Source organism: Cyrtonyx montezumae, unplaced genomic scaffold (assembly GCF_038088225.1).
Source record: "Cyrtonyx montezumae isolate F1298 unplaced genomic scaffold, pur_monq_1.0 scaffold_23, whole genome shotgun sequence".
Classification (NCBI taxonomy): domain Eukaryota; kingdom Metazoa; phylum Chordata; class Aves; order Galliformes; family Odontophoridae; genus Cyrtonyx; species Cyrtonyx montezumae.
Window position 1 is genome coordinate 9,731,468 of NW_027071970.1, and position 14,623 is coordinate 9,746,090.

Below are 14,623 nucleotides of genomic sequence, written 5' to 3' on the forward strand. Positions count from 1 at the left end.
GTGTTGTCATGTGTTTCATAGACGTGCTAAAAAAGCAAGTACCGTGCACACCCCATCTGTGAAGCTGCACTGCTGGTTTTGGCATGTGTCTGCCCGTGCTGGAGGGAGGAGTGCAGACAGCTCACTGCCACTATTCATCCCCGCTTCCTCTTGGGTTGCTCTTCCTCCCCGCTCTCGCTGTTATTGTTTCTCTTTCTGTGCTCCTCTCACAACTTTCCCCGAGGTGCTGTGCTCCCTCCCTCTGCCCTTGTGGCTCTCCCGGTGTCACCGCTGATGGCTTTAGTCGCCTCTCCCCTGAGGTTGCGGTGGGTGGGCGCCGTGGGGCTGCAGCTGCACGAACCACAGGAGCTGCTCTGTTGTAAAGGCTCTGTTCATCACAGAATGCTGCTCTCTCTCACAGTTTCTCTTCTGCATTTGATGCTTTAGTGGTTCTGCAAAAAAAAATAAAAATAAAAATTGCCTGGAAGTGAAATAGCCTTGCAGCAGTAGATGTATGCAAAGTGTTGGTTTTTTTTTTTTTGATGCCTTGTTCCTTAGGCTAAGAATGCAAGTAGTGCAGAGTCACTGAGCTGCTGCTTGTGGCCAGCCAGAAATGAGTCTGCTTCTTTAAAACTGTAATTGTTAGCGGAGAGGAGAAAGAGCTCAGGTTGGTGGTTGCTGAAGGTCACAGAGCAGCCAGAGCACTGGGTACTTGGCTAGAAATGCAGCCAGGGCTGTGTTTCTGGTTGGGAGGATTCAACTTGGTGCTCAGCAGAGAGGGGGAAAGCCCTGTGGTAACCTGGAGGCAAAGCACAACCTCTAGAGTTCTGCCTTTCCTGGATGGGGTCTGCTGGTTGTGCCCAGCACAACTCTCCAAACTTAATTTTGAGCTGATAATCAAGTGAATGTGGGTAAATGAGCAGAACTCCTGGTCCCAGACTAAGTGGAGCTGAGGTCAGGGAGGTGCTCATCCCTTTGGCAAAGGCAGCTCTTGTTTCCCTGCGTCTTTAAGCGCTCCATGTTAAAAGCTCTCCCACAGACTTTGCTTTTCCGACTTTGTGGTGTGAGGGCCGGCCCCAAACCAGAGCCTGCTGTGCTGTAAATGGGCCCTGTGGGTGTGTGGTTGTTCACTCGAGAACTCCAAGGCCCCGCAGCTCCCGGAGCAGGTCAGGTTGGGTGTTGGCACTCACCCCCAAACCCAGCGCTGGTTCCGGCCCAGGGAGGGTGGTGGAAGCAGCTGAGTCCCCTTGGCAGGCTGATGCCAGGAGCATCTGTAAGCACTTTGGCTCTGTTCCTGCGCCGGGGTTGCTGGGTTTGAGCTGAGGCAGCTGGCTCTCAGCATGAGGGCTGGGAAGAGGGAGCAGTGGCAAACAAATAACGTCTGTGGAGCGGGGATGGGGGGATGAATGGAATGGGGCACGGGTTGTGCTGTCTGCAAGCAGGGGTCTCATCCCACCCCAGCCCTGTGCTCCCTGCCTGGCACCAGCATGTTGCTATAGGGAAAGTTGGCCCTACGTTTCCCATGCGCTGCTTTCTTCGATGGCTTTTTGGTAGCAGGCATTTTCTTGGAAGGACGCATGGACCAGACTTCTCTGGAGCAAAATCCCTTATTAACACAGGAATGCTGGGGACAGCAGAAGATGTGGCTGTGAGTAAGTGATATGCATATTAACACAGATATTCTGCCTTCATCCAGAATGAGATGAGTCACTGTTTTCATAGGAGATTGCTTTACCAGTTCATGAGACCGTGGCCTTTATTCGGAGCTGTTCTGCGTAGCGGTCGCAGGCGCTTTGCAGAGGTTCCCAGTGTTCCTCTGAAGTGTGATATTTTGGATATGTTGAGCAGCTGCTGCATCTCTGCAGCCACCCGAGATAGCCATGTGCAGTGCAGCATGAGAGCAGGCCTAATTACTGCACTCGTTGGACGTGATTAATCCTCTGGCTGAGGAGCACGGGGAGCTATGGGAGCCCGGCGTGAAGCCTCTGGAAGTAATGGGCACTGCTCAGCCCTCATCTGTGCCAGGCCAAGTGGCACAGACTGTTCCAGAGGGAGCTGTGTGACCAATGGCCTCTTATTTATGGCCTTTAATTAAAGTTTCCCTCTTTAAAGGTGACCCTTGTCTCAGCAGTGCAGCTGAAATCCCCTGCAACTGTGGAGCTCCACATCTTTTCCCACTTGAAATGATGATCCAGGAGGTGGATGTTTTGGGGTTTTTTTTGTCCTCCTTAAATCAGCGTGGGAAAATGTGGGCTGCAGAGGGTGGTTGTGGTGTGTGGGCCCATGAGGCCGTGGGCAGCCTGCTCCTGAGCACACACTGCTCTGTGGGTGAGCAGGGAGATGTGGAGGCAGCAGGTGGAACAGGTCAGTGTGCTCTGTGGGGCACTTGGGCTCAGTGTTGCCACTGATGGAGGAATAACAGTGTGTATGGAGCAGCCTTCCCACACCCAATCCTGAGCTGGAGTTATTTCTAGGGAGGGTAGGTGATCCAGGTGATCTCATGATGCATGCAGCAGCCTGGCCAGCATGGGCTGTCCCTGCAACCGTTGGGCCAGGGAGTGCTCTGGTGACACAGTGCTGCTGGGGGGTTTCTCCAGTGATGCTCTGGGGAGCAGGAGTGCCTCAGGAGCTCGTGGAGATGCTGGGGACCCACTGGCACAGCAGAGGGTGAGGGCACCCAGCTTCCCCACCCAGACACACGGGCTGCTTTTCCCTTCCCTCTCCAGCTGTGTGATGAGGGAATGCAAAGGCTGGCCCAGTGTGTGTGTTTCTAGCTGCCTGGTGGCAGTTTCCTCCCACAAACCCTCAGGTTTCTCTCTTTAACAGGTCTCAATTTGCTGAGTCTTCTGTTCTGGATAACATTGGCCATGAAGAGGTTGTTGAAACCTCTTGCAAATCTTAGGGTTGACTATAAATAATTCACATCAGCACTGGTGATTTTCTGTGGGACTCACTCATTTTCTTGTCTGTCTATACCTGTGGGGGCTGAAGATAGAGTATTTTTTTTAAAATTTATTTCTTTTTGGAGACCATTTCCCACCAAAGCATCTCAGCTGAAGGAAATAAACAGCTGCACCAAGGTTACTGCTTACCTTGCTTCTTGTTCCAGCTGCCTGCCTGTGTCCCCATGGTGCAGGGAGCAGTGTTTGCAGGTGGGAGCAGAGCTCCAAGCGTTTCCTTGCTGGGCAGCTGCTGGGGCTGCAGCATTGGTGGTACTGCTGCTGCTCAGCTGGTGGGGGACAGGAGGGGGATGGTGGAGGACAGGAGGGATGGGGTGTACTGCACTGGAGTGCTGCTCGGTTGGACTGGGGGCTGGGAAGCTTCTCTTTGACCTCAGGAGGAGTTTGTACTCATCCATTTCCCTGTGATTTCACTTGAGCGGAGTTAGGAAGATAAAGGTAAGATCCATTTAGATCTAATCAAGGCTGCTCCTATGAACTCCCCGAGGGCAGCTCGGGGTGTCTGGTTGGAGCCTCTCTCCCAGGAGATGGATGCTCTCAGCTTCCCTGATACCCAGCTACCAGCCAGCCCCTTTTTAACCCATTTTGTGCTCAGGTGGTTCTGGCGTACCAGGTCTCAGTGCTCAGCAAGTGCAGGAGCTTCCAGCCACATGTTCCATGAGTTTGCTGGGGAAAGGGCTGTGGTGTGTGAGCAATGCAGCTGGCAGCGTGCAGTTCATTGTTTAGCTCAGCAGAAAACCAAAGGTCCAATCTTGGGTCGTTTTGGTCTTCGGCCGCAGACCTGCCCCAAATGGAGCTGCTGTGCTCATGGCCAGGGGCTCCGGGGGGGTCCTGTGCCATTGGTAACACCCTCAGCCTCCAAAGGAGGAATCTCTGGAATAAAGCAGCCAGGTGGGAGCTGCTGGGGAAGCGCAGCAAAACCCCACACTCAGTGCAGTGCAGGTTTGGGGGCAGGGCTCTCCCTGTGCCCACGGCAGTGTCGTGGCCATATAAAAGACTGCTGTGGGGAGCTCCTGCAGGTGTGGGTGCACGGGGGGAGGTGTGAAGGCAGCGAGAGGAGCGTTGCTGGGCAGAGCCATCCTGGGAGCGGCTGGAAATTCCAGGGCACAGAATCAACAGCAGTTCCCGTGGATGTGGAAATGGAAACAGAATAGCACCCTGTAATGTGGCAGCTGCTCTCCCCAGCACAGCCCCTGCCTCTCTGTGAGTAACTGCCTCAGCAGAGCGGTGTGCTGCTCCTGCGTTACAAACAGCGCTTTCTGAGCACGGTCCTGCGGCAATTAGCAGCTTCTGGGTAACGTGGCCTTCAAGAAAAGGAAAGGAAAAAGAAAACAAAAAGGAAAGGAAAGAAGTGAGAATAAACACATCAGATTTTTAATTGCTGCGCTACAGCGAAGCCACGGGTGTTGGAATATTTTAACACCTGCCCGGCTCAACAGTTGCCCATTGTGGCTGTGTTTGCAGCAGAGCCGGGACGTCGCATGCAGCTGTGGGCTGACTGCAGGAGGGGCTGGGCAGGGGGACGTAAGGAGGGGGCTGGGTGCTGTTGTGTGGCTGAGCTGTGCTTTGGGGCCAAACCCAAGGACTGTCCTGGTCCAAGCCTGTGTGCTTTTTGGGTCTGGTGTTGGGATTTAAATGAAAAACATAAATACAGACGAGGAGCTAGGAGTAGTGAGAGAGAAGCTGTGGCTCAGTTGCACGGAGCTGGGCTTGGGTCGCACTGCGGGGAAGGTGATTTCCACCCGGCACCTCCTTCCCCTGGATGCAGTCCAGGGCTGTTGCAGCTGCTGGAAGGGCTCCCAGTGCCTTCAGAGGGCTCTGGGCCCATCCCTTCCTGCCGTGCTCCCAGAAGCTGAGTTAGCAAGGTGAGCCTGGCCGTCTGCAGCCCCAGCTTGGAGGGGCACAGCACACAGCCCTGTGCCTTTGGTGCTTGCTCTTGGCATCCCTGCAGTGTGCTTGCTTCCCCTCATCCCAACTTGCAGCTTTCAGCCTGCTCCCTTTGCCAGTGCTGTGGGTGTGCTGGCACCGTGCTGCACGGCTCAGAACTCCACAATCTTTCTTAAAGGAAAAAGGAGAAAAAAAAAAAAAAAGCCTTGCTTTTTTTTCCAAGTTTTGAATCTCTGGTGTTTTGTTGTAATTTTTAAGAGAGACATCTGCCTGAAGTGTTAAAAACACCTTTGGAGCCGCTGCAACAAAGCTGATCTTTGGGCATAGTAAAAGGTTGAGTGTGTTTTTGTAGGAAGCTTTTACAATTCCCACAGGAGAATCCCGCTAGCAAAAACAGAGCAGCAAAAAGTTTTATACCTGCTTAAAAAAAAAAAAAGCAAAACCAAAGCCAATTTCCAGGTATTACCAACTGCTGCATGTGTAACAGGTGAAGAGATCTCAGGCTGCTGTGCAGGAGAGGCAGGGTGCCCTGGGGCTGTGCAGGCTGACATGTGTGAGCTGGAGCTGTTTTCTCCCTCGGTCCACCCTTGGGAACAGGACAGGGAGCCCTGTGTCCTGCCTGCTGTCTCAGAGCATGGGGAGCGGAGCCAGCTCTTGTTCTGAAATCTGCTTTCTTTGTTCCCAGGTCTCAGGAGCTGCACCTGAGAACCGAGGCGCATTCCTATCTGTCTGACCTGACCAAGCCATCAGATTTGGAGTTCATTGAAACGAAGCGGCCGCGCCTGGACCTGCTGCAGGACCCACTGCTGCGGCACTCACCCCTCCTGAGCCAGGGCCAGCAGGCAGGCAGCGAGGAGCTGCCCAAGGTGAGGGCTGCGGCCGGGGTCCCCTCGTCCTGTGCAGAGCTGCCTGTGGGGCTCCCTGTCCCCGCTGCATCACACAGTGCTTGGTGCACTTGGATGGCACACACCGACATGAGGTGACTTCTTCAGAGGCAGGAAAGGATGTAGGGTTTTCTCCTAAACTGTTCTAGTTGTGGGCTTGTATTTCATGGACTTGTATTTACTGGCTGTTGGCTGCACTCTAGAGCATTTAGGAAGTTCCTGTTGGCTGGTCCAGGGTTGGTTGTGTCTGGCTTTTCTGGATACTGTGCCTTAATTTGATTTTTACTTGACCTTTCTTATTTATCGCATCTCCTTATTTAATATCGGTGTTTGAAGGGCTGGAACTGGCTGCTGGTGGTTCCTTAATATAATCTTCCCCAGGAAAGCCTCCCTTGTCTTAGTCTCCTGGAACAGAGCAGACTGTTTACTTGCAATTACCTCCTCTGCCTGCATGATAAATATTACGAAGAACAACCCCTGGCTCCTGTGCCTGCTTGGATTAAGCTGTGTGCTGTATTGGGATGGATAGTGTTCAACTTCAGCATGAGCTTGAGTTTATTCCTGGTGGAGATGGCATGAAGTCCTGCTGGCTATCCTGGGGTAGAGGCACGTGTAACTTGACATGGGGTGAACGAGGGCAGTTGGGGTGCTTGGTGTTTCAGGAGAGGCCTGGCCAGAGCTGGAGGTTGCAAGGTGCTGCCAGGAGCAGCAGGGACCCTGCAGCATGGGGGCTCTGGCACAGCAGCAATCCCTGTGGGTGCTGGCCTGGGCGGCTGTGGGGAAAATAAACTGCTAGCCACGAAACCAAAGATGTCCTCTCTCCAAAGATGTGAGGAAACCAGGACAGCTTTTCTGTCTGCATGTTGTTTCCATCAGCAGTTCTGTTCTGCTTCTCACCGGAAAACCACGCATTGTCTCAGCTATTTGTTTCTAATAGGCAAAGCCACTCTTGAGGCATTAGTTGCTGAGTTAGGGGCTGCATTTGCTTCTTGGTCTGTGACACATTTCCAAGAATTACATGCATTTTATGGGGCTTAAAACATCTGTTAATGAAAGAGAGAGAGAAAGCTGAGATGCATACTGTTCAGCAGGACAAGATTATGCTTTTAGTGGAGCCATTTGTAATTTTGCAGTCTGGAAGGAGAGAAAAGTGGCTGGGGAGCACCTGAGTGGGCTGGGTTGGCTGTTCCCGGAGCAGGGCTGGCCGAGGTGCTGCGTGTACTGCTCTTCCTGATGGCTTTACAGATTGTGGCAAGTCCTGGCAACAGGCTGTGGAGATTTTTCCATTAACGTTCCCAGGAAAGAAGTGGATCTTGTATGGCTCTTATCTGTCTTTGGCAGGCAAGGGGTAAGCTGGGGTTGCCCCGTTCTGGATCACAGCAGCCTCACTTCAATTGAGGATGAGTGTGCAATGCAAAGGCAGTGACTCTCAGTGACTCAGCTCATTGTGGCTGTGGAAAACAGACATGTTGGGGCAGCATTCCTTACAAAAGCAGCAGCTTTACAGCCATGTTTCACTCCATCCAGCAAAGAATACCTTTTTATATGAACCTTGTATCGCTCATACCCTCGAGCGCCAGTATTTCTCTTCAAGCTGGGGAACAGAAAGCTGTTTTCCTACCTGTTCTCCCTGCTTGAGCATCTCTCCCCCACTCAGGGTGGCTGTCACATTGCTGCAGGGCTCAGAGCGTGCTGCTCCTGCTGTTGGGTGGGCTCAGGGGACAAAACCTCCTGGTGCCCTCCATCCAGACTGACACTGCCTCTGGGAAGTTGCTTCCCTGAGCTGGCCGAGGACAGCTGGGCAGAACTGAAGTGGGCGGCCTGCTTTCTCAATCACCATGACGTGGATGTGAGACCCACTGGAGGAGTGGCCTTGGTGGGGATTTGCCAGGCGTGCTCATGGTGGAGTGCTGGAACCACTTCCCAGGACCCTGGGTGGGTTTGGTGTTCTGTCGGGTGGGGAAAAGCACGTGACAGTAGGTCAGAGGAGCACAGAGCAGGCCAGTCGTGTGTCCGTGTGGTCCCTGTTCCCCCCACAGCCATGGGTGCTGGTGCTGCATGCTGTGCCTGGCCACCCAGCACCCGCTGCAGAGCTGGAGCTCTGTCCTGCCGCTCCCCTTCCCATCCAGCTCTTCTTATTCCCCTCGTGCTTCCACTTGTTCTTCCCATTTCTGCGGCCGCTTTTCCACCATATACGTGGCTTGATGCTCTCCCTATGGGATGTGAGTCAGTTGTGATCTGCATTTAGCCCTCTCGCAGGGGCTTGCTGCTGCTGCAGTCACAGCCTGTTGCTCCAGCAGAGCCCCACAGCCCTGCAGCAGGGCCAGGGCAGGCTCAGGAAACCCGAACCTCGCTGCCATCTGCCCCAGCAGGCCGCCGGTAAGTCTCTTCCCCTTTCTGCATCTCAGATTTCCCCGTCGGTTAACAGGGACAATGCCACTTCCCTCTTTTGTAAAGGACTTAGCAGCTTTTGATGGAGAAGGGCTATTAAAAAGCAGTGCGTTGTGAGTGCTCGGACTCTGCTTCGCATTGTTGGAGGGTTTTAATTTCTTCCCTTTCTGCGCGAATGTTTTTGTTGTGCTGTGAATGAAAAAAACTGCGATATGAAAGGAGAAGGTGGGACTGTGGGGAAAGGCAGTGCTGAGGCCAGGAAACACATGTGGCAAAGCAGAAATTGGGGCAAAGGGCGCTGTGCTTTGATGCACATTAATGCAGCTTTAAAAGCCATTAATTGAAAAAGGATGAATTAACACGTTTAAAATGCATTTTTAATGACGCGTTGAAGCCAGCACCACGCACGCCAAATTTCACACCAGCTGTGCCCGTTTCACAGCCCAACCTACACCGAACTCCTGGAAAACAGGAGGAGTGATGGGAGGGCTCCTGGCCAGCCCTGAGCAGCCTGACAGCACCCTGAGGAGCTGGGGGGGCCTCGGGGAGCCCCGTTTCCACTCTCTGCTGGCCAGGGGTTGCCTGGGGAGGGGGTGTTGCTGGCAGGGATCCCATTTGTGAGCGAGGGAAGCGCCCCAATCCCAGTGCAGAGCTGGTAAATCACCAGCCTGCTCTCTGCTCCGTGGTTTTCTGCGTGGCTTTGTTATGGGAACATTGATCTGTTGCTGGGATTAACCTCTCAGAGTTTCCAGTGGGCTGGTCTCACAGTTATTAATGAAACTGGCTGGAACTCGTGTTGACCTTGGCAGAGGCCCCAGTTGGCTATGAGGGAACTGGCAAACGCATAATCTCTAATTGAGTAATCCAGCGCAGGGGGAAGGGAGCGAGGGGGTGGAAGCAGCAGCACTTTGAACTCAGAGAGCCACGGCGCTCCGGCAGGATGCGTGGGAGCAGCTCTGAAACCTGCTGAGCACAGAGAGGGGCAGCACACGGCCCCCTCAATGGACCCATGCTGGGACCCACTGCCTCCCCACACTTAGGTTGGGTACCGAGTGCCTGTGTGCCAGAGTTATGCTGCGAGCCCCAGGCATGTGTCCCCTGCTGGGTGCCTCCAGAGCTGCTGGTTGGGCACCCAGCAGCAGCATGTGGGGCAGCAGAGGGTCTCACTGCAGCACACTCAGTCTTTTCCCCCCCTCCCAACACACACACACACACACACACACACACACACACACACACACACACACACACACACACCATGCTGTTGCTCACAAATCTGACTGCAGGAATGATCCCATGGGGTGGGGGAGGACTGTGTGTTAGGACAGCAGTGATTCAAGGCTATTTCTGGGAAGATGAGGGAGATGTTGGCACACTCTGTTGTTCCAAACATACTTAAAAGCTGAAATATTTGCATTGTTCCTGCTGTCACAGTGCAGACGTTTCTGGATGGGTTTCCCAGTGCCCTGCTTTCCCCTTGCTCCCCAGAAAGCCACCTGTCCATCTTCCACCAGGGCAGCACGTGGCAGCCCCTGCTTGCTCTGCTGCTGCCCTGCTTTGAAGGGCAGAGTGCGGGGCGTTGCAGGCAGGGAGCTCTCACCCCATGACTGACAGTGTTTGATTTTTTCAGTTCTGATGACTGGAGAGCCACAGCTCCATGGTGTGCCTTTTCTGTCTCAGATGTGTTTGTAAAATGCTTCTGAAGCCCATTCTTTCTATAACAGCAAGGATTGCTACATGCCCTGCAGTTACTTCCTGGAAAGGAGAGGCAAGGGCTTCTGTGCTGCACAGCTTTGATTTGAGATCCTGCACTTGTGGCCCTCTGGCCCTGTTAGACCTGGAGCATTGCTGCTGGATGGGGTGTGTGGTGCTTCCCATTTCTGCATGTTCTGCCCACTGTGCAGACAGCAGGAGCTCACTGCCAGCTCAAAGGCACTGCAGCTATTGCAGAACAGCCTGGGCTCCCTCCACCCCCCTCACTGCAGGTCCGACATGGGGCAGGGGGTTCAGGAGGCACCCGGGGCAGCCTCCATGAGCGTACAGCATGGTGTATCCGTGCTGCTGTACTTTTCCATCATTATGAAATGCTGTAAATCCACAGCAGTGACTCATACACCAAAAGCCATGAGTTGTGACACCGATCAGCTGAGTGCTGTGTGTGAGGAGGAGGGCACGCTCATCCCGTGCGGTGCTGAGCAGTGTTGTCGATGGGGCTGGGGGTGTGGGAGTGACTCCAGGGCTGGGTTTGGCAGCAGAGCTGCTGCTCTCGGCTGTGGTGTGGGAGCTGTCATAGCACTGAGCGTGGCAGCAGCCCTCGCTGTAGCTCAGGAGCTTCATCTCCCAACAACACACTCAGCGTTGGTGGGTGCCAAGGGGCCCTGTTGTAATCACACTCTGAAAGCCTTCTCTCTTTTTGGACCCAAACCTGCTGTTTAAATGCAACGTTTCTTTGGCTGTGTTTGAGGCAGAGCACATCGGAGGGTTTCTGGCTCACGGAACGACGAAGCGAGCTGCAGCTCCGTGCTGATGGACGCTTGCGTGCAGCAGGAATGCTGGCTGCGCACACAGGGGTTGTTCTAGGACAAGCTGACAGGCCCTTGGCTTGTTCTGCCGCTCTCAAAAAATGTAATTCTAATTCTTGGCACCTTCCTCCAAGAGAATAAAGAGTGGGAATGCGGTGGAGCCTGTTCTCTCTGCCCTTGGAAGCGTGCTGTTACCCACAGCAAGCTGGCGTGGGGTAGGACACCGTGCTCCGTCCTCCCCTGGGATCTGGAGAGGGTATGGCAGAAATTCACATGGGAAATGACCTGAGAAACCTCCTGCGTTGCATTGGTATTTTCTTCGATCGGTGCTGCCTGAGCATCCTCTATCTGCACGAGCATGCAGCCCCACTTCTGTGTGCCTGCATCCCGGTGGGGGCTGCCAGCTGCTCTCCGTGCAGCCCCGGGTCTGTGCTGTGTGGGGGGGCATCCCCAGGGCAGCCTGAGAAAGAGCCCATGCAGAGCAGCCGCCCCACGGGGTTACAGAGCAGGGCGAGCACAGGCTTTGATTTCAGCCTGTTTTTTCAGGTCTGTGCTGTTTTATCTCCTGCCAGCAGTCTGGGTGTGACGTGGGGCACGCAGCCCCCGGCAGTCGATGGCTCCTGCCACAGCAGCAGGGCCAGCAGAGATGCACTCTGAGCCTTTCAGGCACTAAAAGCTACAGAAGAAATAAGCAGGTTTATGTACGTAAATAGATCACATTCTGTTAATGGCTTTCAGTGTATCTGGAGGGGGTTATATGGATGATACATTCATAAACGTTTCACACATATATGCTTTCCATAGTTTAATTGAAAAACTTGCATGTTTATGTATGTAATATATGCATACACACATACATGCTGCCTTACGCTTGTAAGCTGTGCTTTCAAAGGCTTCTTACAGCTATGCTATCAGAGATCCAGGCAAAGGGAAGGCTCACAGTCTCAAGCAAAGCTAAATATTGATTTGAGCTGATCCCGGGTGCACTTGGAGACATCACTAGTGTGCATGAATGCAGCATAATCTCTGATTGGAGTGGGGAAATTTCATCATAAAGCCCCAAAAGGGAGGTTTGTTATTGCTTTCTTCCAAATGCCTGAATTTTATTAGCTTCAGTCATTCTTGGCAGGGTGGTGGAATGGGATTTTATAGTTAGCAAAGGAAAAGTAAACACAGTAATCATTTCATAGGCCTGTGCCTGCCAAACCGAGATGGAAATTCCAGCCTTGGTGGGAAGCTGGTGCTTTGCTAACAGATAATAACAAATTCACTGTGGGCTCATTCTTGCTATGGGAGCTGAGATTTTGTTTTTTTTTTTTTCTTTAACATCATGGCCTGGAAGGGCAGGGGTGCTTGGTGCTGTTCTGCAGACAGGACCTAGGCAGGAGCTTGCAATTTTGGCAGCTCGTGCAGCAGCTGCAGCTGGAAATGGTTCTGCTCACCATGTCCTCCAGAGTGGCTTGCTCCTGCATTTGTTCTTCCCCTGGTTGGTGTTTCTGTGATCGCAGCTCTCTGATGCTCAAAACCTTATGGTTCTTAAACCCCAAGACCATCTCTACCTGCAAACAAAATTCCTCAAAATAAGTCCAGAAGTGCCTCCTGACACATTTTCTTAGCATGTTTTTCTGGACACGTTGGCCTGGTGGGGCTGGCACAACACCTGAGCACGCTCCCCCAGCCTTGCTGCCCCACTGCTGCTGTCACGCTGGGGGGCTGTGGTTCTGCAGCCCCAACCTGACTCGGTCTGCGGCCTCCCCATGGAAAGCAGGCAGGAAATGGCTGCTCAGACAAGCAGGCAGTGTTGAGGCAGCCCTACCACACGTCAGCACAATTAGTAGAACAGTATGGCAATGGGCACAGCCATCAACTGGCCGTGATGGATAGGGCAGCTGCTGGCTGTCCCATACCACCCACACCATGTGCTGGGGACCCGTGAGCCTGCTCAGGGCTCTGTTAAACAGCCCTGAGAAGCTGTACGAGGGGAAGGGCTTTTCCCCCCGAGCCTATTTGTGTTGGTTATTTCTTTTTCTTTTCCAAAAGCATCCAAATAACTGTGAGCCTGTTTCACACTTAGACAAGTTTCCCAGCGCAGCCATCTCTGAATGGAAGCCAGCCCAGCCTGGATTCAGAAAGTTGCTTGTTTTTTCGCTTGTTATCTCAGCTGGGGAACTTCACAGGTCATGTCCAGTGGTGACCTGTGTCCATGCCCAGGCTGTTGAGGTTGGGTCTCTCACTGTGTGTGTTTGAGTCTTAAAAGGTGTGCTTGCATGTGTGTGCTCCACGCTGTTCAGATGGGGGTGATGAGGTCTTGCTTTTGAGGGGACTGGATTTTGGAGAAAACAAGGTCATGGACTATTGCCATTGAGTTCAGTTTTCTTCCAGCGTTGGGAGAGCATCCACTAAATGAGCCTGCAGACAGCAGTCACCTGCTCACCTCCAGGGCAGCTGGGCCTGGCTGGGTGCTATGGCTCTAGCAAGCAGGCTGGTCCTGACACCATTGGAGCTCTCTTTTGAGTATCTTCTTCCATCTTGTGTGGAGTGTTTGGGTTGGAGGGGACCTAAAGGTGAGCCAGCCCCAGACCCTGCGATGTGCTGGGTGCCCTGCAGCTCAGGCTGCCCAGGGCCCATCCTTAGGCACCTCCAGGGATGGGGCAGTGCAGCTCCTCGGGATGATCAGGCTCTCGGCAGCTCGGCCTCTTGCATTTGGGGAAATGCAGCTTGGGCGGTCGTTGCACTGGGGAGAATGGAGGGAAAGGAGCACGAGCCGGGCAGCCTTGAAGTATATCTCACTTGCAGTGATTAAATAGAGCTGTCTTCGTTCATTCATTCCCGTCTCTCTAAATCGGATGCCCTTCAAGGCAGCTTCCCGGCGCCGTGTGCCGCCCCGATTAACTCCCGACAAATCCCCACCGCCGCTGCCTCAATGGACCCCGCAGGAATTTGCATGGCTGAGGAGTCCCTGCTCGCTCCTCCGCGTCCTTCCTCCTCCCCGGCAATAGGAGGAAATTTAAATGTTTCTGAAGAGCGACATTTCCATTTCAAAAGCTGTTCGCTCAAGTGCGTCTGGAGTGGGATTTCTCTCCCCCCCACTCCTCTCTGAATGGGAGCTTTACAAGTCTCATTTCCTCTGCCTGATAACACCGGGCTGAGAAGGGCTTTTGTCTTCTCATTTCCCCTCGATTATTTATTTTTCAATAAGTGATGTTTCCAGAAGTTGGCACCGTGGCTTTGCCATCCCTGGGCTGGAGGCTGCACCTGGTGGGAGCACCCGGGAGGAGGAAGAGCGCATCCATCCCCACGCTCCTCAGCATCCCAGCTCCTGCAGGCAGTGCTGAGCCTGTGGTCCAGCCCCAGTGCGTCACCTGCTTGCTTGGTGGCTGCAACTGCTGCGTTCGGTGGTGTGGGATGCATGTGTTTTGTTCGGTGCCTTCTGCAGGGCAGCTTTAAGAGGATGCAGGTGCTTGGCAGGAGTAGTGTGCAGCGATACGTTTGTGGGATGGCAGCCTGGTTGTAGCAGGGAATTGGGCAGAACCCTTCTTAGAAAAGGCAAGTGTGGCGTGCGGGCTTTGAGGGCTTCTCCTGCATCCTGTGCACCGGTGAGGACGCTGCAGGCTACCAAGGTGCACCCCAAAGCTGTGTCAGAGGGAGCACACCCACAGGGATTGGGGCAGACCTTTGGTGGCTGCGTGCTGGGGGCTCAGCCCTCGCTGTGCGTGCTGGGGAGGGCTGCTGCAGCAAAACCATGCTGGGGGAGCATCTTCCCCTGCCTTGTCCTCCGGGTGCCGGTCACACGGGGCCGTGTCACTGCGTCCCACCTCCGAGGAAGTCTGTGGCAGGCGTGTGCTGAGCGGTTCCTGTGAAGCCGGTTCTGTGGAAGCAGGGTGGCAGTGAGCCCAGCTGTGGGTGCTGGGTGCGATGTGAGATGCTTTCACAGCTCGTGGTGCCACCCAGGGCACGCACATCCCCTCGTGCTGCTGCTCACAGCTGCTCCTTGGTGCTG

At 53.9% G+C, this 14,623-nt stretch overlaps 1 protein-coding gene across 1 annotated transcript in view; it reads left to right on the plus strand.

Moving 5' to 3' along the window:
- NCOR2 (nuclear receptor corepressor 2) overlaps positions 1-14,623 on the plus strand; it is a 159,809-nt gene that overhangs the window by 56,233 nt on the left and 88,953 nt on the right. Inside the window, exon 4 of the mRNA XM_065739140.1 lies at positions 5,512-5,692. Coding sequence (XP_065595212.1) covers positions 5,512-5,692 — 181 coding nt within the window. The remainder of the gene's footprint in view (positions 1-5,511; positions 5,693-14,623) is intronic.